Below are 21,026 nucleotides of genomic sequence, written 5' to 3'. Positions count from 1 at the left end.
TGAGAGGTAAAAAGATCCTATACACCTTTGGAAAAAATAGGATTTCTCTACAGTATTTGCCTTCTGTTTCAGGAAATTGAAACTTTTTGCCCTTCCATATAAAATAAAACAAGTGTTTTTAATTTGCAGGGCACAATTGTATGAGAAGTATTTTTAAAGTGGTACCTGAGTGCTTTAATATGTAAAACTGCACACCTCTCAAGTGGAGTGTCATGAGTTGTCTTACATCAGTAGTGACATTGAACAGCAAGATTTATTTCTTTTATCGGATTTGTACCCCATTTTTCCAGCAAGCAGACAAGTTGACGTGCCTGGGGAGAGTATCTCATTTTATCTTCATTATAGCCTGTGAGGTACCGGTAAGTTAGGTTGAGGTAATGGTGACTTGCCCAAGATTACCCAGTGAGCTTCATGACAAAGCAGGCATTTGATCCTAGATCTTCCTCGTTTAGTAAACAAACTTGGCTCACCAAGCTGCAATTAGTTGCGTTAGATGGACAGGGAATTAGGCATTCCCAGCAGCAACCACAAGTTGCAGCAGAGGTATAACCAGGATAGGAGAGGCGTGTGTTCCTCGAAGTTGAAGGATTGCAAGTGTGCAATCTAATCTGTACATTTAACCTATGTACAAATTCTCAGATCTTCTTTGTTCCATATGCAGGTTTAGGGTTACATGCGTATGCCTTAAATTGGCACTGACACATTCAAGTGCAGATGAAACATTTGCACAATTAAGGACTAAAGTTGAATATTTTATCATCTCAAGGTCTAATCTCTAAATATGCATAGTGGAAGCTTAGTTAGCTACACCTCAACATCTTGATGTTGCTATCCTTATTTGAGAGTAATTCAGCATTGCAGTATGGTGATATTTCCATCAGGGCAAGCATTTGGGTTTGCCAAATGGAACGATCCCTCCTCTCCTCCCGCTGTGTGCTGCTTGGGGGGTTCTCTGGAACCACCCAATATAATTTTTCGCAGAAGGAAACGGGAAGACAGTTGTGCAAGCAGACGTCCTGGGGCAGGGCTTCTGATGGGACTCATTAGTGGAATCCCACACATTTATTCATGCATATTCATTCCAGTTTTGCTAAAAAGCACTTATGTAATACTGTATATTTAGTTGAGTCAATATGTCACATCTGACTCCTACTTGCATGCGGTGATGACACATGACTTTGGGCCCTGAAACCATTGGGTGCATCCTCCTCTGGGGCAAAGCCTAGACAAGCATTGTGGCCAATGTATTATATTTTTATTGTATTTGTATGCAACCAATTGCCATCTGTTGTAATTATGAAGATAGCTGACTGTAAAGCAGCCAGGGAAGGAAAGTTGGAGGAAGTAGGAAGCAGAAAATGTAAGTGTGGAGGAAGGAGTGGCCAAGGCGAATGCATCTGTGGTAGGGTCAGCTGCTGAGCCAAGTAAAGAAGGCAAGAAAAGAAAGGTTAGAGGTGATGAAAGCCTAAGGAAGGTGTTGGATGAGATGATGTTGGCAATGGAAAGTGGGATTGTGTACCTGGAAGACAATATAGAGAACAATGGAGCAAAGCTAATTGTGAACAGGAAAAGGATGTCAGAACTAGCACTTGCTTGGAGACGTGAGCTTTGCCGATCATCATAGCTATGTTTTCTTGTACATACTTACCATTTGTTAAGAATCTCTTTCTAATTGCTGAATAATATAAGAGAATCTGGATTACACCAATTCCAAATCTCCAGCTAACTCCATTGTAATAATGATCCTATGCATACATTTTCCGGAACATTTTTGCTATCTCCTTTATTTGTGAGGACAGAAAAGTACTATAGTTCTAAAATGTTGTTTTGTCTTAGGACAAACAATTCAAAGCATGTGCAGCCACTTTTAATAGAATACTGAAATAGATGTTTTTGCTGTGTTCAGATTAATGTGCCATGGTGACTAATGGTAGAATCAACTTCTGTGCAAGAGCCCTACCAGTTTCTTGTAAAGAAACCTGGAAAACAATAAGATGATTGTCAACAATATGATTTGCAGCTGCTGTCTGCTTTTCTGCTAACAGACCATGTCTTTTGTAGATAGCTCATAAATACTTCACTGTTGGGAGTACTATAAATGTTGGCTTAGTTGGAGCTTCTCCACTCATCCTTGGAGTAATTTTTGTATTTATTGGAAAAGCCACAGCTTCCACAGTGGTGGTTCATTGCTTTGGCTTCAGGGGCTTTCCAAACGGACCTATTTTTCCTCTGCTGTTGCCATTCTCCTGCATTTTGTCAGTTCATTCATCTGTTACCTTAGTTAATGATGTGGAGTTTCTGTTACTTTATATGAGATGAGAGTGAAAAGCCATGAGGTGAGAGCATAGGATGTTCCCTTCACATTAAGTTACTTGAATAAGGTACTGCAGTAGATGGGCTAGGTAAAATAGAGCACGAGGGGACCAGTAATTAAGATTATAAAAGTCATTTGAGGCTATCCCAGAGAGTTTGTCTTGTCTCTGTTTCCTGCAGTGGAAATAGCCAGACTCCCTGTGGGTAGACTAAGGTTTTTAGCAGAGGGCTTTTCTGGGTAATACATTGTCCCTAAGCATATTTCAGAGCAATTATGTTTTGATAAGTACACAAATTGTGACCTGGCCTGACTAGCCTTCCTGATTGCCATTGAAGACTATGGTTTTTGTCCTATTGTATGATCAGGCCAGGAGCAACAAAAGGCAGAGCGTTCTTGATGGCTGGTTTTCCTTCCTTTGAAAATCAGTTGCATTTTTAGATAGTGGTTGAAAACTTTTTAAAATATATGATCTGTGGGTTTAAAAAAAAATACTTAAGGCCCATGGTTTTAAAATCTAAATTGTTAAACATATTGTTTATGAGTTATGATTGAGATGAAATGCCCTTCTACTTTGCTGCTCCACCTGTGGGCGGTGAAATGGGAGACATCCCTCCACAAACATCTGCCATTTGTTCCTCTAAAGGTTCATCAGGGTGACACTACATGATGTGTGGTGTTTCTGTTAGAAAGATTTCTGTGTACCCATGTCATCATTCAGGGGCTGGGTGGGTTGGGTGGCTGCCAGGAAGAATTGTGGTGGCAAAGGTATGCCTCCTGAGCATGTTCTTTCAGGTTTCAGACAAACAACCCCTAAACATGGGTGTTCCAAATAGCCATTGTGGCTAATAGATCTGTTTTCCATGAATGTTACTAGCCTATGGACTCATTACCTAAAATAGATGGATAAATCAATGCAGCAAAATTTACTTCCATTTGCAATGAAAGGGAAACAGAGCTAAGAGTTCCATGGGATGAAGTCCTAAAGCACACAGTTAAAGATGAGGTAGAGCCAGGCTACTTAGATACAGTGTTGACTAATAATTCAATAATGTTCTGATTTTGAGGGATTTTGTTAAAGACATTGCTGAAATTTTTCCTCTGCTACTTTGGATTGCTTGGGGGAAGATCTCAGTAGTGGCATTCTTCAAATGTGAACTCCCAGAGCAGTGATTTATTAGCACTGCTTACATATGGAATAAGAAACTTAAGCAATGCCAGATGTTGAGTCAAAATATGACAGCTTATGCTGCAAGCTGAAGCATGCATTTGATCCTCTCTCTTTCAATGCATGGATGATTTTGAATGAGATAGAGTTAATTCTCCTTTTGAGTTGAATGATGATGTTAATCTAAGCCACCTAGGTTTCTAGACCAGGCATTGTTAAGCATTGGGAGCCATGTTAGAACATAGGTAAATAGCCTCTTACCATATTTTGTTGCTATCAAGCATGCCGTGATTTTGTCGTCTGCCATTTCTGGTGTCATACTGAATCTGGAATTTGATTGAAAACTTTAATGGATACTTAAGACTCATTGATGACAGTGCGTGTTTGCAATAATTTGTGTGGTTTCCAAACATTGAGCAATGAACATAACTATTGAATGAAGACATTTATTATTTTGTAAGAAGAGCCCTAGGTGTTACTAGTCTCAATTGGGCAAGTTTTCAGATTCATGGGTTAAGGTAGGAAATCCCAAGAACTGAAAACCACAATAGGTTAGAGGCAATTCACGTGTCATCTGGGACACTGCCTCTAAAGATTAACTTTATATCCATGGTGGATTTCTTTATTTATCATTATTAATATGTAGCTTCATAAAAAATATAAGCAGCTTACACAAAATGATACAAGATATTCATTAAAATTCCAATAAAAGCCGACCTTAAAAGGGTTGACAACTGAACGTTTTAGTGTAACCATGTGATTATAAAGTCAGCATTGCAAGCAAGACAAAAACTCTCATACACTTGGGGATATATAATTTGTAAAGCTTTGCAAACTCGTTCTTGATTAGAGCTTGAGAAGGGTAATAAAAAGGATCATGGTGTTCAGAATGGAAGAAACTCACCTTCTTATGACATTGCATGTTGTACTGGTAATGGTACAGCATGTCTTGTTACTCTTCATTGGGCTTCTGAGCAGAAATTTACTGCAGGAGTTCAAGGTCTATGTCATTTAAATAGGTCTTGAAATATTGTAACTAGCTTATATGTGTTTAGCCTACTTCTGGTTTCAGGTTAGACCAGAAACAGTTTGTTGTGGATGTGGGTTGAAAATATATCAAGATTCTTCCATTATCTGAGTCTGTACAAACCAAGGCATTGGTGCTGTCATTTATTGAAGAAGAAAGAACAGTTGCAAAATATTCAGAGAAAGCCCTAGTAGCTTTTTGAGGGGACTTTTTAATGTTCTGTGGAACTTTCACTCAAGTTTACAATGCTCACTGAATTCAGGGCCAATTCAGACATTACGTGGCTGGCTGGATCCACAATGTGTTTCCTGCTGAACACCTTAATACCAAAAAGGATATGAGTATCTATAAACCTATTAATATTACAGTGGTACCTCAGGTTAAGTACTTAATTCGTTCCGGAGGTCCGTTCTTAACCTGAAACTGTTCTTAACCTGAAGCACCACTTTAGCTAATGGGGCCTCCTGCTGCTGCTGCGCCGCTGAAGCACGATTTCTGATCTCATCCTCAAGCAAAGTTCTTAACCTGAAGCACTATTTCTGAGTTATTGGAGTCTGTAACCTGAAGCGTATGTAACCCGAGGTACCACTGTACTACAATTTATTAAGGTCCCAGAGCAGAATACAACAGTTAAAACACAAGAGTCCATAAAATTGGGATGTTGCAGTTGGCTATAACTCAGTCCCTGTCACATATGCATTATGTGTTCACACCCGTAGGGCCTTACCCCACTTACTAGTGGAGACAGGTTAGACAATCAGCATGCAATGTGAATTGGTCCTTACTTGGAAGTAAGCTGCATTTCAATCTTTGTTCCTTTCTTTTGGGTGAAAGCAATCCTCCACCCCTTTACTCTTAGGAATCTGTAGGGCCTGTGTAAGGAGTAGACAGGGCTATAAATAAGGGCTATAGCCTTAAGCTGCAGAGCATTAGATAAGTGGATAAGTCCTCACCCATTGTGGATGTGTTATTAAATGCAGATGTTTCTGCAGAGCCTGAAAGAGTTACCAGAAAAATTAATTTTTTATTTATAGAAAAACCTGCTGCAGTTCTGGAATTGGTCCACCATCGGCATCAAACTGAGGTAACTGGCAGCTTGTTTTAGAATCGCCAGACATTTTTATGGCAGGAATACATCTTTTCAGTGCAGGGGTTAGTTCCATATGAAATGTGTTTCAAACTCTAGCTTGAAATGTAAATCCTCACAAACAGAATAATTCACCACTTGCTGCTTCTCCTTATTCTCCTCCCCCCACCCCAAGTACTGTGTCAACTGATGAAGCTGCAAGGCAATGTGGGCTAACGAAGCTCACAAAAGTGAAGCCCTTTGTTCATCAATCAGCCTCTCTCTCTGATTTTCTTAGGAAGAACTCTCTCATCCTTTTGGATGCATGTGCCCCTCCTGCTGTTCTTCCTCAAATTGGAGGCTTGATGTTTGCAAAATAAAAACACATGGAAAAAATTGAAATGTAGCTTATGTATGAGGGAGAGCCAAAAGATGGTCAAAGGAGCCTATGAAACTAACCGTAAGTGAAGAATTGGATAGGAATGACATAGTATGGTCCAATTGGAGCTAAGGGAAATTAGAGTGATACGTTCTATCATGAGGGAAAACTAATAATTTGGAATAGCATCCAGAAGGAGAAAGGCACATTACTTTGTGGCCTGTGTTATTTGAAATTGGACTGGATGATAGGAAGAGATTATAATATTTTCCAGGGAGGAATCTACCATCTATTTGTTTTGTTAAATCAATTCCTTCTCCTGCAAGCACTTCTGACATTGGTGCCCGCGTTTATCCAAACCTCTCACTGCTTTTGACAGACTGTAATCTAGAGAATATGCTTGGATCTGCTTTATTGTGACATTATTAGATTAATGCCAATGGCAGTGCCAGAGAAACCTGAGTTATGCCTTAGTTCATTCAGTCTGCTGTTAAACTGCCACTTCAGAAAATCTTTAGTTTTCGTTTATTTTACACCAGATGATGATAAACTGCATGATTGCTTGTGTGAACATCAGGAAGCTAAATTTCTCATTAGTAAATTAGCAGAGGAGAGGACAGTGATTCTTAAATTCTGGGTTGTTACTTTCTAGTGGATTACCAGATCTTTGTAGGTCAGCTCCACCCTTCCTATGGTGTGAGGAATGTTTGCCAGTCTTCACAAAGATTATTGTTATAGTATAGTATTTCCCCCTAGTTGCAGAAGGAAATAGCTAAGACTGCAGCTGGACATTGTATTGTTATGCTTGTCCTTGGAGTTTAACATTCTGTGGAAACTTCTCCATGAGGATCACTGCTCATGCTGCAAATGTACTGCATCCTCATTTACAGATGCATTCCCATGTTAGCTGTTTTCTACCATGGACTACCCTAAAACCCTTTTTTTGACTCCTCCTTCCAGTTGATTTTGTATGTGCTTTTCAGTTTTCTTTACAATAAATGAAATTAAAACACACACAACATATTTGTGGGGAACAACATATTGTTAATTGGTGTTGGTCTTTGTTACTTTGTGAGAACTTTGTAACTGCCAAGGACACCACCTGGTGGATAATTTTTTTATCCTGTTTATGTCGTAGCTCAAAATAACTGTGTAAATGCATTCAGTGCGATGGACTATATGTGAAAAGTTTATATCATTTCCTGGACTACATGTGATAAGCTTGTATCATTTCCCAGGCTAAATCCACTGGTTGAAGAATTGCTTGATAAAAAGGCCATGATGACCCATTGGCACTGGTCAATAGGTCAGTAGGTAACTTTGCATGGTCTTGCTGGTGACAGTTCCACATCTTCCCATTTCTGCAGTTTAGAAATTGAATAGCAACATGCAGGAGAAAAAGCGCATTAAAAATCAGATGTTCCATTAACTTCCAGCCTTACTGATTGCTTAACTAAATTTACAGTTTTCAGCTCTAGTTAAGAATGCTAGGCACTCCTCTTGATTCATTCTGTTGGAATGAAATATATGGTCCAGTGAATATTTGAAATTCGGAATGTTGACATTCGGAATGTAAATGTTGGGTTTATTATTTTGTATAAAATACTTATGTACTGTCTTGTATCCTATTTGGATTTTAAGGAAGTGTAACACTCAAAATGTATATCATAATATGGACTGAAATAAAACAGAAAATAAAGCTCATTCAAGGCAGAAATAGAAATAACAACATTTTTTAAATGTCTGAATGAATCAACATGTTTTTTGCTTCGTGCAAAACAAAATGTAAATCAAGCACTCTCTTTAAGGAGGGCATTCTGTAACTAGAGTGCAACCGCAGAAAAAGTCTTCTCTGTGACTGAGTAATGTAGCTTAGATAAAAGGCAACACCTGGAGAAGACCCTCAGCAGAAGATCTTAATTCATAGACAGGTTGGTATGGAAATAGGTGCTTCTTCAGGTGTTTGCTCCCCAGAATTGGGAGAAATAGCTACTTTTGGATATTCGTGAAATTCATTTTGGGTAAAGTTCAGCTTTTATGTGTGATAAAATGTTAACCAAATTTTGCACACACACAGTGTTACGCATGCACACTAAACACTCAAAAAACACAACCAGGTCTATTTTGCCATGGGTGGTATTTGACCCTTTCTAAAGAGGCTGATGAACATTGCTTCTTCTAAATGCCTCTCATAGTGAATGCATCTGATAATGAGGCCTGCAAATGTCATGCTACAATAAATCTGTTAGTCTAGACAGCCGTTTGACAGTAGAATATGGTCTAATAATTTTGGCTCATGATTGTGCTTCTCAGAATTTCTCATTTCTGGCTTTAAAATTTCAAAAGACAGAAAAAAGCTTTGTCTGGGTAGCTGCCTGCTGGAGCAACATTGCTAGTTTTAACAGCTTGATGCACCCAATAGTTTCGTTTCTTTTTCTTCAGGTTTTTGCCATTTGGCTCAAAACAGTTTGTATGTGTTTAACAGATATGGCTTTAGAAAATACTTTCCACTGGCTTATGAAGTGTTCTGCATTTCTTCCAGATAAAGTCACCTTCTGTGTTTGTTTCTCTCTCCCACCCCCCCTTCTCACTCTCCCCACACCATCCCCAATCTTCCTGCACCCAATCTTTCTAGGTCAGAGGCATCCCAGAACCCCAAGTCACATGGTACAAGAATGGGCAACTTCTGACAGAGGGAGAGCGCTGTGTAGTGGATCGTAGCATTCGAGGGCTTTTCAGCTTAATTATAAAAGGGGTGCAGGAGGAAGATGGTGGGCCATACACGTGTGAGGCCCGGAATGCTGGTGGTGTTCGTCAGGTGACAGTAGAATTAACAGTGGAAGGTAAGGGTCTTTCCATTCTGTTGCATGTTATGTATAGCATGCTTTACCCTGGTAGCAAATGAAGGGAGAAGTAGATTGAAAATAAGCAGGAAAAGCTTATTAAAATGATAAGGCTTTTAGTAAGGCAGAAAATGAAACGCTGGCTATTCCTGTGCCTTCCCCTCCAAGAAGAATGAGAGCATAGTCACCAAAGCGAAAGTCATTTCCACATTGATAGTATCAGCTCTCTGCAATGGCTACCACTAAGAACAGAGCTTGTGGAATGCTGGGGATCCACTTTAAGGCTATGTTTAGCTGCTGTGAGTGCAGATGACCCCAGTTCCTAATGGTGTGGCCTTCTGTTGAGTAGCAGGACTGGATGATTGGCCTGATCCTCTTCCTCCTCCAGTCTGGCCTGTTTCAGCAGTATCTGTTTTGCTTTTCTTTGCAAATATTTATAACACTAATACTAAGGTTTCTGTACATGTTTTGTGTGTGGCTTATTTGTGTAATAATAAACCATCCAGATGCAGCACCTTAGAGTGTTCAAAGTGGTTCATTCTGATTATCTCAGTAATTCTTAACAATAACCCTATCAGGTAGGTCAGTGTTATTATCATGATATTATCATGATATTTTCAGGTCTTCTTGAGGGGGCGATGAGGGGGAGTGTGGGCATATGCTAACTATCATTGGCTTCTCCACTGCATGCCTGTGATAAGCTTGCAAGCCTTTGCACATTGGAGGGTGAATGCTTTACTCATGAAGGCTCTCCACGTAATTTAGAACCCCGGAGATACTATAGAGAATGCAGAACTAACTGGTACATCTCTGCCCTGCCCCACATCAGGTGAGAAGGAGGCCTGGGTAAGGCTGTAGTGGCTTGCCTATGGCTTCCTGGTGAGATCACCTAGTGCAGGTGAGATTTGAGCTGCAGGCATTCATAGTCAAAATAAAAAAATTCCTTCCAGTAGCACCTTAAAGACCAACTAAGTTAGTTCTTGGTATGAGCTTTCGTGTGCATGCACACTTCTTCAGATACTTCTTCAGGCATTCATAGCTCATTCTTTACCACTGTGCTTTTTTATTTATTTTGTGCTTGAATAAGATATTATTATTTATGGAAGCTTCTTTTGCTCAGGCTTCCTAGGTCAGTTCATACTACAGTACTGTTCTGCCAAAAAAGGGGGGGGGGCGTATTTACCATTTAGTTATGTTGGCTTGGGATAATCTTGCCCATGTCCAGTAGATGGTGCTAAACATACAGTTAATAATACATTCCTCATATCTTGACTCTTGTATAAAACATTTTTTTGTCTTTATGGAGAGAAATAAAAGGTGACAAATTTAGATAGGTGAGCTTAAGTCAAACTGGACTACTTTTGGAAGTAAATATAAATGCACTATTGAAAAGTAATTAGTAATTTTTAGAAATGGTAATGGACATTTCACAGCTTGGTGAAGTTATCCCTTCGTATATGTGGAGAAATTATAGTGAAGAGTAAGACAGCTTTTTGTTTTGTATATGGGACTCAGTTTTGGACTCCTGTTTCACTGGATGAAAAGCACACCTCACCAAATGGCTCATCCGTTACTACCGTTGTGGCTTGATATATAAACAGCAAAACACACATACACGCAAGACATGGAACTTAAATGCTTCCCCCATTTGCCGCAGAGGGAAAACATATTGCCACCTTGTATCATATATTTTACTAGAAATTGATGGAAGGGTGGCTTTTAAATTTTTAATTTTCTATAGCCAGCGTCCCTAAATCTAAAAGAAATTGCAGCCCTGGTTAGTATTTTTATTGTATTTCTTTCCTTCTATTTTCTGCTTCCAGGATCTGTTTTGAAGAAGTACAGTCTGCCTTCTGGTGCCAAAAGTTCTGGGTAAGAATTCCAGTGGTTTTCACATTTCTAGAGCGGAAGAATACTGATAGCTTTTGGAATATGCACACATTTTGAAATACTTCCCCCTCCACACTTTCTTGAGCAACATTGACCCTTGCTATTAGCAATATCAATTTTGCTCAAAACATTCCTTGCAACTAGGACAGACTTACAGAAAATTGCTGTACATTTACCAGCCCCTTGAGGCTTCTCAGCTAACTGATTGTCCCTTTTGTTCTCTCTTTCCACCTGTCTACCTTTAAGGCCAACTAGATACCAGCTGAAATGTATGAATGCATGTCATGTACCTTTTTAAAACGTAAATAGTAGTGTGTGGTTGCGGGGGTGGGGGGGCAGGCAATAGCGTCATGTCTCTCCGCAAACTGCTGTGGGCATGTGAGGAATTTGTGTGTGTGTGTGTGCGCGCGCTCACGCCAGTGAACACTTTCCTCCTGTGGCTAATAGCAGTTTCAGGGGTGATTTTCCCCACTTTTCCCACATGCTGTGCTCCTGAGCAATGTATTAAGTGTATTGTTGCTGAGTCTAAGTAGCCCACTATTCTTTTCTTTCTTCAAGTTAAAAGTGAAGGCAAGGCAAGTGAGGCTCAAAGCAATTGTTTTTCAACTCATGTGATTTCTGAGACCATCTATATTTCTAGTTGCCTACAAAAATCTTCACCATGACCTTATTTTATTCAGAATTATCAAGTTGCCCCCAAATTGTCGTCTTTACATTGATGTGACTGCTCCTTGGGCTGAGGCCATATGTGGTTTTTCTTAGTGTTCTGATACATTGTGGAAGCAGAAAGAGATGGGCACAACTTGTTGGCTTATGGGTAAGCTGTTGTGTGAAATGCACATGGCCCAAGAACGTTTGTTTCGTTTGCTTGCCTGAAAACCACAACTTCAACTTCATCACCCTGCTAATGCGTGGTTGTGTATTTGCTGTTGAAATAGGCCTTGACAATAGTAATTTGCATGGGTTTGGGTCATGCTATAGTATTGGCTCATATTTCAAGGCTGTTTATGAATGAGAGCGACCAGCTCAGTTGACTTGGTATTGATGATTTCATCACTGAAGTAGCTTGTTCCTTGAGTATGAGCAGAGATGGGCCAACACTATAAAGATTTTTTAATGCTGGTCATTTAATTCTGCACCTTAAATGTAGCAGCAGGCGGCTGGAAGGCCAATTCCAGCTTTTGATTTAGAGTTGCTTTTGTAAACATGTTTATGGCTGAATTTTCAGAAATGCAGGTTCTATGAATTTTCATTCTTAAATCTTGGGGGGCTGGGGCGGAATTTAAAAGATTATGGTGTAAAACAAACCTCAGTCATCAACTAGGTGTCCTCAAATCACACGATCCTTCACCTTGTTTTTTTTTTAAAAAAGAGGGTGTCTCTTGGCTTTTAAGATTTGGAGGGATTACTAGTAGATCACTTGGCTGCACCAGTTGACTGGGTCACTCTGTAGGCAAAAGGGCAACATATCCCACATTTCTGATGTGCCAGGATTTCAAATTGATTCTAAAATCCAGCCAAGCCAAAGAGTGAAAGAGGCATGGCACCTGCCATTGCTACAGAATAAATTCCATGTATGCCTGCAACATAACTTGCCATTGAACTCCTTTGTAGGTGCCTGTGTTAAATTTTTACAGAAAGTATGCATGCAAGCTTTGCTGCCTCATAGAACTTCCATTGTGGTTCTTGATGCTGAAGGACTGGCCCATCTCTGTTCTAAATGCACTTGTTTATACGCTCTGCAAAACAATGATTGGATTTTCTGCAAAACTATGTCTGACTTGGGCCCCTTTGTAAAGAGTATGACTACCTGCTTTTGGATGAATTGGCCAGAGGCATCCAAATTGTTACAGAAGGCCAGTTAAGTTAGGGTGCTATTTATTAGAGAGTTAGGGGGTCTGTATTAGTTCCTATTTTATTCTAAACAAAGTTGGACAGTTTCTTAGATAACTGAAGGAGAATGTTGAGAAGATCACCCAGTTTTGCTGGAGGATTGTTACAGAAAGATAGACAGTTTTATCAGATTTTGGATAGTGGTGATTCTGCTACGTAGTGGAATATTCATGGACATCTGTCCAGCAAGAGAACTTCTATTGTATGTGGCAATTAGACTGTTCTTTGTTACTTATGAACAACCAGAGCTGTCAAAGAGCATGCTTGTATGTGTTGTGTGCGTATTAAATGAAGGCATCTGGCAAAATGGTGTTCCATTTTGGGAGGAACCTATGGCAATGATCATTATGTAAGCAGCTACCCTGCATTCCTTTTTTAAGGGCACTCGTGACCTATCAATCAGCATTGTTCCATACTTTTCCATATATCCAGTTGTTTACTTTATATTTTGTACGTAGGTATGGATAAAGTGCAAAATGCAATTTCTGATTGTGTCTGGTCTAAAGGGAATTAATATACAAAATGTGGTACATGTTCCTTTCAAGTAGTCAAAAGGGGTGGCTGGCAAAAGTCAAGCCTCTGCTTCCTAGTATTTTCATATGACATATGCCCTCTTCAAACTTAATGAGAGGTACATGCATTATGTCACTGTACCTTAGAATTTTTTTAAAAGTGCAAATAGGTTCTCAAAAAGGACACCATATTGTCTACCGCAGGGGTGGGGAACAAGTGCCCCTGCAGCTATTGCTGACCTCAACTCCCACCATCCTCAGCCATCATGGCCAATGCTTAGAAATTATGGAAATTGTAGTTTAACAACATTGGGGGCCACAGGTTCCCTACCCCAGTCTACTGCCTTCATTGTTTTGATCACCTGAACACTGTTCCTAAAACACATTTAAGTAGCACAATTTAAGAAGTAACAATCTCTTTAAATATAGCTATAGTAATTACTGAGCTCTGATAATATTGTTTCCTTTCCAGTGGTAGAGTTACTGTTCCATCGGTAGAGCAACGACCAAGCATCTGGGGCGAATGCCCACCCAAGTTTGCTACAAAACCCAATCGGGTCATAGTGCGAGAGGGACAGACTGGTAAATTCTCCTGTAAGATAACTGGACGACCTCAGCCTCAAGTCACTTGGTTTAAGGTACAATTATCTGAGAGGATTTCCAAATTCACCTCTCCTAAAAGGAATGAAACCCAAAGCCTTGTTTATTTGAACTTGTGTACAGTACTTTGAAGTATCTTTAGCCACAGTTTTTCTTGGCCAGATTTTTTGAAGTTTTCAACCTGACCATGAAAACTTAGTTTCCTCAATCTTATTCCCCTGTGAGAATAAATTATGGGGATACATGTCAGAGCACTCCCATGATAAATTATTCAAGTAAGCACACTGAAAGACATGGAAAACTTGCAGTGGAAGTATGTTCTGTAACCTTGTACACAAAAGTAAGTTGAGATATCTTGGGGAAAGTATTGCAATAACATTTTAATTATAAATTTATAAACCTTTACATATTGAGAACTCAGAAATGGCAACTATACTGCAAAATGCATGATGGAATTCAACATTGCAATCTTTCAGTCAGTGCAAGCATTTTTGCTTGCCACACGGAACAATCTCACATCTCCCCTTGTGTGTTGTTCTGTGAGCTCTTCTGACCTTCCAGAGGAGATTTGGGGGAGGACGGGGGGGAGCCCCATTGTGCTAGTGGGAGTCCTTGTACTGGCTTCTGCTAGCATACCTGGTTAGTTGAATCCAGACCATTGTAATTGAGACTGAATTTACCGTAGTTTGCAAACTATTTTGCAAGGGCTAGGTTTTCAGGCTGTGGCAAATATGTCCTTTGACTGAAGAATTCACAAAGTTCTGGTTTTGGGTTATGGCAACTGAGCCTTAAAATGTCCATATTCTGAGTGTGTCTTATCCGTGGTGTAAATCAGATTATCTGGAATGCCTGAGGTCTGGTCACTTGGGAGTATTCTAGTAGTATATAAACATGCCACAGAGAGCAATGGGCTGAATTGTAAAAGCAGAAAAATAGCAAAGGATGAGGTGTTAATCTGCCAGGCATTGATTCCCACCCCCTCTACTATTAATGATTGTATCTGTACACCTTTGGTATTTTTCATGATGCATGCAGGGTGAAATTCAGGTGCAGAAAAGTGATCGTTTCAACATGTTTGAGAAAGCAGGCATCCAGTTTTTGGAGATCCAGAATGCTCAGCTGGTCGATGCTGGAATTTACACTTGCACTGTGATGAATAGTGCTGGGAAGGCTTCTGTGTCTGCAGAGCTCATGGTTCAAGGTATGGTTAAAATAGACTAAAAGGGAAAGAATGCAGGCATGCCAGCTAAAAGTTTTCCGAGAGTTGAGCCAATTCCTCCCCATCAGTCCTCTTCTCCCTCCTCCTCCTCCTGCTTTCTTGAATGACATTTAAAATGAGGTCCACACTTGCAGTTCAGCATTTAGATTTTTTAGAAAAGCCTTGTATTTTAATCTAGCGGAAATGAGCTGCTGAAAGATCCAGCCTGTTTACTCTTCATTTATTCATCTTGGAAATCCTGAATGCACTTAATTACAGCAAGTGAAAATTATATTTATTTTAATTGAAATTTTGGCCCCATGTGTGTGTTTCTTTCTTTCCCCCACCTCTAAATAAACTGGAAAGCTAAACAAGCATGTTATTTTCTAGAAGCTTTACTAGCTTCTCAGACCTAAGAATTGATAGCTTTAGTGAAGGTATAGAGGGAGGAGGGGGAGTTTCTATTCTGCCAGTTCTCAAAGGACTTCTCAGGCAGCATGCATGCTTCTCACCATTTTTATCCTCACAGTGACTAGCTTCAATAATGAGTGGGGATATGAATCCAAGTCCTTTGTAACACTCTTAACCATTAAACTACCAGTAACCCCACATGTTTAACAGGTGGCTGTGGAAAAAAGTACAACAGGAGAATGGTGTTCTGCATGTTGTAATTCTGCCTGGTGTTCTGGCTGTATGAGAATTTGGGTCCAGGTATTACTAGCCCATTTCCAATACTTCCATTCACTACACAACTCTGAAACTGGTGTCTGTGTGTTCAGCTACCCTGGCTATCTTTCTCTTCTATTTCTAAATACTGGTTGGCTTCCCACAACAGCAACCCAACAGAGGGTTGTTGTTAAAGTCATTCAGACCCCCTAGACTTTGATTACAAAGAGAGCATTATATATTTAGCATACTTGTCTTTATCAACTCATTTTACAACTTCAAGCCCTCATTTGTAGTCCTTTTCATTACCCCACAGAATCAGATAATAACATAAACTGTTACACAATTGGAATTATTGTTATTTTAAGCAAAACCATGTAGACCTCTTGTATAGATAAGCTCTTTCCAAGCTTCCCCCCCCCCCCAACCTTATTTTTCCACTGGGAAGGGGAGTAAATGGCCTCTTAAGTTGATTGGATCATAAAGTGCTGCTTCATCTGTAGCAACAGCTGAGTGTTTTCAAAGCTTCTCTGCATTATCTGATCATCTTTCAGCTATAGTGAAATTCTCTTGTTCTTTCTTCCTCTCTCTCCAAAAAAATAATTCCACAGTAATATTTTTTTCTAGACTGGGATGCACCCAAAGATGCTGTAGATCTTTTTGGATCTGGGACATTTGAAGAAATTCCCCCCTCCCCCCATTATGTAGTGTTGTTGTTGTCTAGTACATTTATTTGCTGTTTACTGCATAAAATGTCTCAAAGTGAATTAAAGTTGCAATAAACATGCAGATACAAAGATTTTAAACAACATAAAAAGAATTAAGCAACGTTATTTACTAAAAGTACTCCTGCCCTACCCTACCCTACTAAAAGGTGAACACTAAAACAGGCTAGGGTACCATAATGCCATATGATCCCAATTAAGAATCAATGCCTGGATAAACTGGAATGCCTTTACCTGGCACCCAAATGTTGATAATGATGGCACCAGGCACACTTCCCTGGGGAGAGCATTCCATAGCTGGGGAGCCACCACTGAAAAGGCCTCTTCTTGTGTTGCCTTCCTTTGCTCTGTTTCTGAGTTCTTATTTATTCCCTTGACGAATATTGAATTAAATGATGGGGGATCAGAAAACCTATTAAACTCAACACCACATGTGGTTGTATTCTGGGAATGTCAGATTCTGCTCCATTATCCCTTAGCTTAGATGCTTTAGAATTACAGTATACAGCTGCCTAAGGTACACACACTTCCTGTGGATATTTTATATATTTATTGCATTGATAAACCTACCTTTTCTCCAAGGAGCTCAAGGTGGTGTACATGGTTCTCCCCTCTCCTCATTTAATCTGCACAGCAACCCTGTAAGGTCACAGTTAGGCTGAGAGGCAGTGACTGGCCAAGGTCACCCAGTGAGTTTCATTACTGAGTAGGGATTTGAACCCTGGTCTCTGATGTCTAACCACTACACCACACTGTCCCTGATCCCAACTGAGCACTGTAATTTAATGGGGGGGGGGGCTTTTGTTCTTCTTGTATACCCAAAACTTGTTGTGTGAGGTTTGCAGCATGAGGCAGAAAGGCCTAGGTAAGCGGTTGGTCAGGTTTTCCTGAGGGCACACCCAGCAGTAGCCTTTTGCTTTCTGGAGCACAGGATTTAAAATGTGACCTGGTTTCAAAATGGTTTGTGGTTATTCAACAGCACCTATATAATCTTGTCTCTGAATTTTCTGGAAAACACAGTTGCAGCCAAGGCCAGTCCCAAGTTTGAGTGGAGGGCCCCTTCTCTGTCAGTAGGCCCTGCTGGGCTTAGCTGGCTACAGTGGCAGCACTGCAAGCAGTGGGCCTAGTTTCATCATTTAACTGTCCCACAGTGCCCCAGAGCAATGCTTCTTTGTGGGCACAGGGGGAAATGACAAATGTGGCTAGATCCTGTCACCTGGTGGTACAGAACAGAAAATGAAATTAAGAGGGTAGAGTGCAGGCATATGCTGTGGGCTCAAGTAGCGCCCTGAGGAGGCCAGATGCTGATGCTGATCCTAGCCAGAGCAGCAGGAAAAGATGAATTCCTGCTTAGGTCTTGTGGTCTGGAGGCAGGATACCAGTCAAGTAAGTGACAATTAATTAAAATGTGAAACAGAAAGCGGCAAGAAGCCAGCTTCATCCCTGTTTGAGGTAGGGATGAAAACACCAAAATATTCATATTGTGACCATAAAAGGCCTTGAATCGTGGTCATGTTAGAGGCAGTGAGTTTGTGCTTTTCAAATCTAATCAAAACCAAGAAGGCAATCCATGGCCACAGGGGATAAAACTTGAGGATGGAAGTCAGCACTCAAGCAAAGGGCAGTATACAGCTCCAAAGCACAGTACAGGCATAAACCTACACCAGCGCATATGAAATGACATTCCTCCTCTCAATAGTTAATGTTGCACATAGCTACATTTCTGCAAAGGTCCACTGCAGTGGGGGTGGGATGTTTCTCAGCAATTTTTCTAAGCTTCAGTTGGTGATCTCTTGCTGAGTCAAGGATAATTGCGTTTGTGATATTGTATGCAATTTGGATATGGCTGTCATTCAAAACCTCATTTTAAATATGCCCAGAAACCATTTTCCGCAACTGTTTAAAAACTAAAGAATGAAAAAAGACTTAGTTTGGGATGGTGATAAATCCCACCAGTATTTAAATTGAACACTTGGCTTCTAGATGTGAAAGAGATGTTTTCTTTTTTCTACATCACTGTGCACTCATTCTGGAAATAGAACAGGAGAGGCGCTGAAGATATCTCCAGTCTGATTGTTATGAGCCCTGAGGAAATGCCTTGGAGAAGCTGGTCAAACCAGGACGAGGGGTGGGATGAGCTCAAGCAGTTAGAGGCTGATGATCCCAGGAGGGGTGGGGTGGGGGAGACCCAGTGAGCCTGGATGGGCTGTGTCAGGACCGGCAAGGTATGAGAGTAGTCAAGGGAGGTCATGGCAGGTGGTGAGTCTGAGGATTGACCTGTCACCAGGCTGGCCCACAACAGCGCAACCTGAAGCCCCTGCTCTGCCTCCTGCATTGCTGAGCTTTCCTCTCTACTTCCAGGCCTTCAGAGTTGACATCAGGTGACAAGTCTGGATCCTAGCCAGGACTGTCTCCACCTCCACAAGAGGTGCCCAGCCCACAAGAAGGACGTTTCATTTGCTTGCCAAGCCCAAATATGCTTTCTCACCCTTTATAATGGGAACCCAGAAGGATGTGTTAACTGTTGGATCAATGTTATAGCTTGCTTAGCTATGACTTATACCTGCGGTGCCTTTAATGCTTCTCTTGCCTTTGTATGGTACTGATTTGAGCACCCAAGTTTGTTTGTTTATTTATTTATTTATTATTTTATGATTTTCAGTTATATACATTTCAATTGTTTCACAGTCATTTTAACATTTCAAAACTCTACTTCCTTCCTCCTCTTTCTGCAGTTCCTTAAATTTATTTTTTATCATTTCCTGCATATTCTAAATTAATTTATTATTTTATTCATCTACTTTAATTATATACTCTTATGAAACTGCAGGTTATTACAATAATCCTGCCAATGCCCTTAGCCCTGAAATAAATCATTTGTATATGGCCTTTCTGAAAGTCCCAGTCTAACAAGGGTTTAATCTCCAGGGGCTTTTTTCCTCCCAGTCCCAGAAATAATTTGGTTGCGGTCACCTTATCATTTAAGCTAGGCAGGCAAATATTTGTGTGGCTGGAAGTGAATTGTGTTCTGCTGACTCAGGGACAAGTGAATATAATGTAGGGCCACCATGAATTCTCAGTAATATCAGATCTTGTGTCTTGAAAACAAACTGTAACATATATCCTCTCCTTAACATTCCAATATCATATTTTTATAATATCTTTTAATGCTTCATCATTTCAGGTTCTATTAAGAAAGACGTGCACACTCATCCTCCTTGGTATGTTGTTCAATTCCCTCTACCCACATTTTGATTTTATCCTTTTAAGAAAATAAACAGTAACCTATCTTTGTATGCCACAAGTCTTTTGCATTGTTGAGTCCATATAGCCTAAAAATGGTTTACAAATTCCATAGGATCCCTCTTCTAATCTGGATATTCCACATGTGAGGAAGAGAATTTGGAGATAAATGCTTAATGGGGCTTCTGCTTCGATTTGTGTAGGTTCCTTATGCAATGTAGAATCCTGATTTTCCAAGGTTCTGAGTCTCATGTGGGGACCCAACCTAAGTACAGGAGGCTCCCTTCTTCAGACAGTCACCCTTCCTGGAGGGTGATGGAAGGAGGGGTGGAACTAGCATGCTCCTCCCCACAGTCCTCACCTCTCAGGTGGACTATCCTATACTAGAAGAATGCCTGAATAAGGATAGGATTTTCTATGGTGGGCTTCCTGACTCCTTGTGGATGCAGGTCATATAAGAAGTTTAGTGGAACCACAAGGGGTAGGGCTCTTTGGGTGGAATTTGCTCTGCCTGGCCTCCCTGCATCTGCCTGAATGTGTTTTGATATGAAATGCAAAGATACTGTGTTGGGTGCCCAGGGTTCAATCCCATGGATGCTACTCCCAAGGTAAGGAGAGCAGAGAGAAAAGCAGGGAAGCTCCCTTTGTTCATAACCACAGTGAGAGGGCTGGACTGTTTGTTGGAAGACTGACCAGCCACAGCTGCAGTATGATGTTGGAGGCCAAGGATCTGTGCAGCCATGAAGGCTTGGATTGTCAGTCTTCCAACAAGCAGCACCACAGTGAGTTGATGCCTCTTGGGGCCTGCAAGAGGCTGATAGCTCACTGTGAGTATATGGCACATACTTTAAAAGTCAGGGTAGCAGGGCTGATTAGGACTGTGGCTGTGCCTTTAATGGCAGCAGATAATAGGATAGAGGAGATTTGGGGTGCTGTTCCTCCCTTTCTGTTCTATATATGAGGCCCTGAGACTTTAACAGTGGGGGTGTGAGTTATTACTAGCTGAGTGGTCAAAATGTACGGTTTAATAGTAGGCTTTTATTTGCTTCTCATTACCACAAACCCTCACACCATGGGCTCATGAAAGAACTGAATATTTCATAGTAGGCTCTTAATAAATAAATAAAAAGAATTAAAAACCCACAGCTTAGAATATTTTAAAACTCCATGAATCATCCATTTAGCCACGTGCTGTGAAGCTTATAATTATTATAGTTACTATTGATTACTGATAAAGTGCCTAAAATTGCAAGGTGCTGTGAAAAAATTGCACCAGAAGGTGTACATTTTAAAGCTTTTTAGTTACAGAAGAACAGCAGATAAATGGTGCAGCAAATCAAGTGCCTATTCAAGGTTTTATTTCATTAATGGATTTCTATGCCACCTTCAGCAAAAATCCCAGAGCTAAAACCAGTGACCCAAGGCACAGGAGGCTTATACATTTGCCTTACACTGAGTCAGTCCTTTGGTCAACCCTAGTTCAGAGCTGTCTACTCTGACAGGCA

General features: G+C 40.5%; 1 protein-coding gene across 15 annotated transcripts in view; it reads left to right on the top strand.

Moving 5' to 3' along the window:
- Positions 1 to 21,026, top strand: part of MYLK (myosin light chain kinase) — a 170,560-nt gene that overhangs the window by 53,301 nt on the left and 96,233 nt on the right. For 11 of the 15 annotated variants that reach the window (XM_083487817.1, XM_083487807.1, XM_083487805.1 and 8 more), the window contains 5 exons: positions 8,587 to 8,794; positions 10,618 to 10,666; positions 13,562 to 13,727; positions 14,725 to 14,890; positions 19,463 to 19,499. In XM_083487817.1, the coding sequence (XP_083343943.1) occupies positions 8,587 to 8,794; positions 10,618 to 10,666; positions 13,562 to 13,727; positions 14,725 to 14,890; positions 19,463 to 19,499 (626 nt within the window). Of the gene's footprint in view, positions 1 to 5,540; positions 5,591 to 8,586; positions 8,795 to 10,617; positions 10,667 to 13,561; positions 13,728 to 14,724; positions 14,891 to 17,010; positions 17,056 to 17,109; positions 17,144 to 17,541; positions 17,665 to 19,462; positions 19,500 to 21,026 lie in introns of those variants that run through there. The other 4 variants (XM_083487806.1, XM_083487810.1, XM_083487809.1 and 1 more) reach the window with 4 other exon arrangements.

This window comes from Podarcis liolepis (genome assembly GCF_965112155.1).
Source record: "Podarcis liolepis genome assembly, chromosome: 1".
NCBI classification, from domain to species: Eukaryota; Metazoa; Chordata; class Lepidosauria; order Squamata; family Lacertidae; genus Podarcis; species Podarcis liolepis.
The sequence above is the reverse complement of the archived record's forward strand: the minus strand, read 5'-3'. Positions and strand labels throughout refer to the sequence as shown.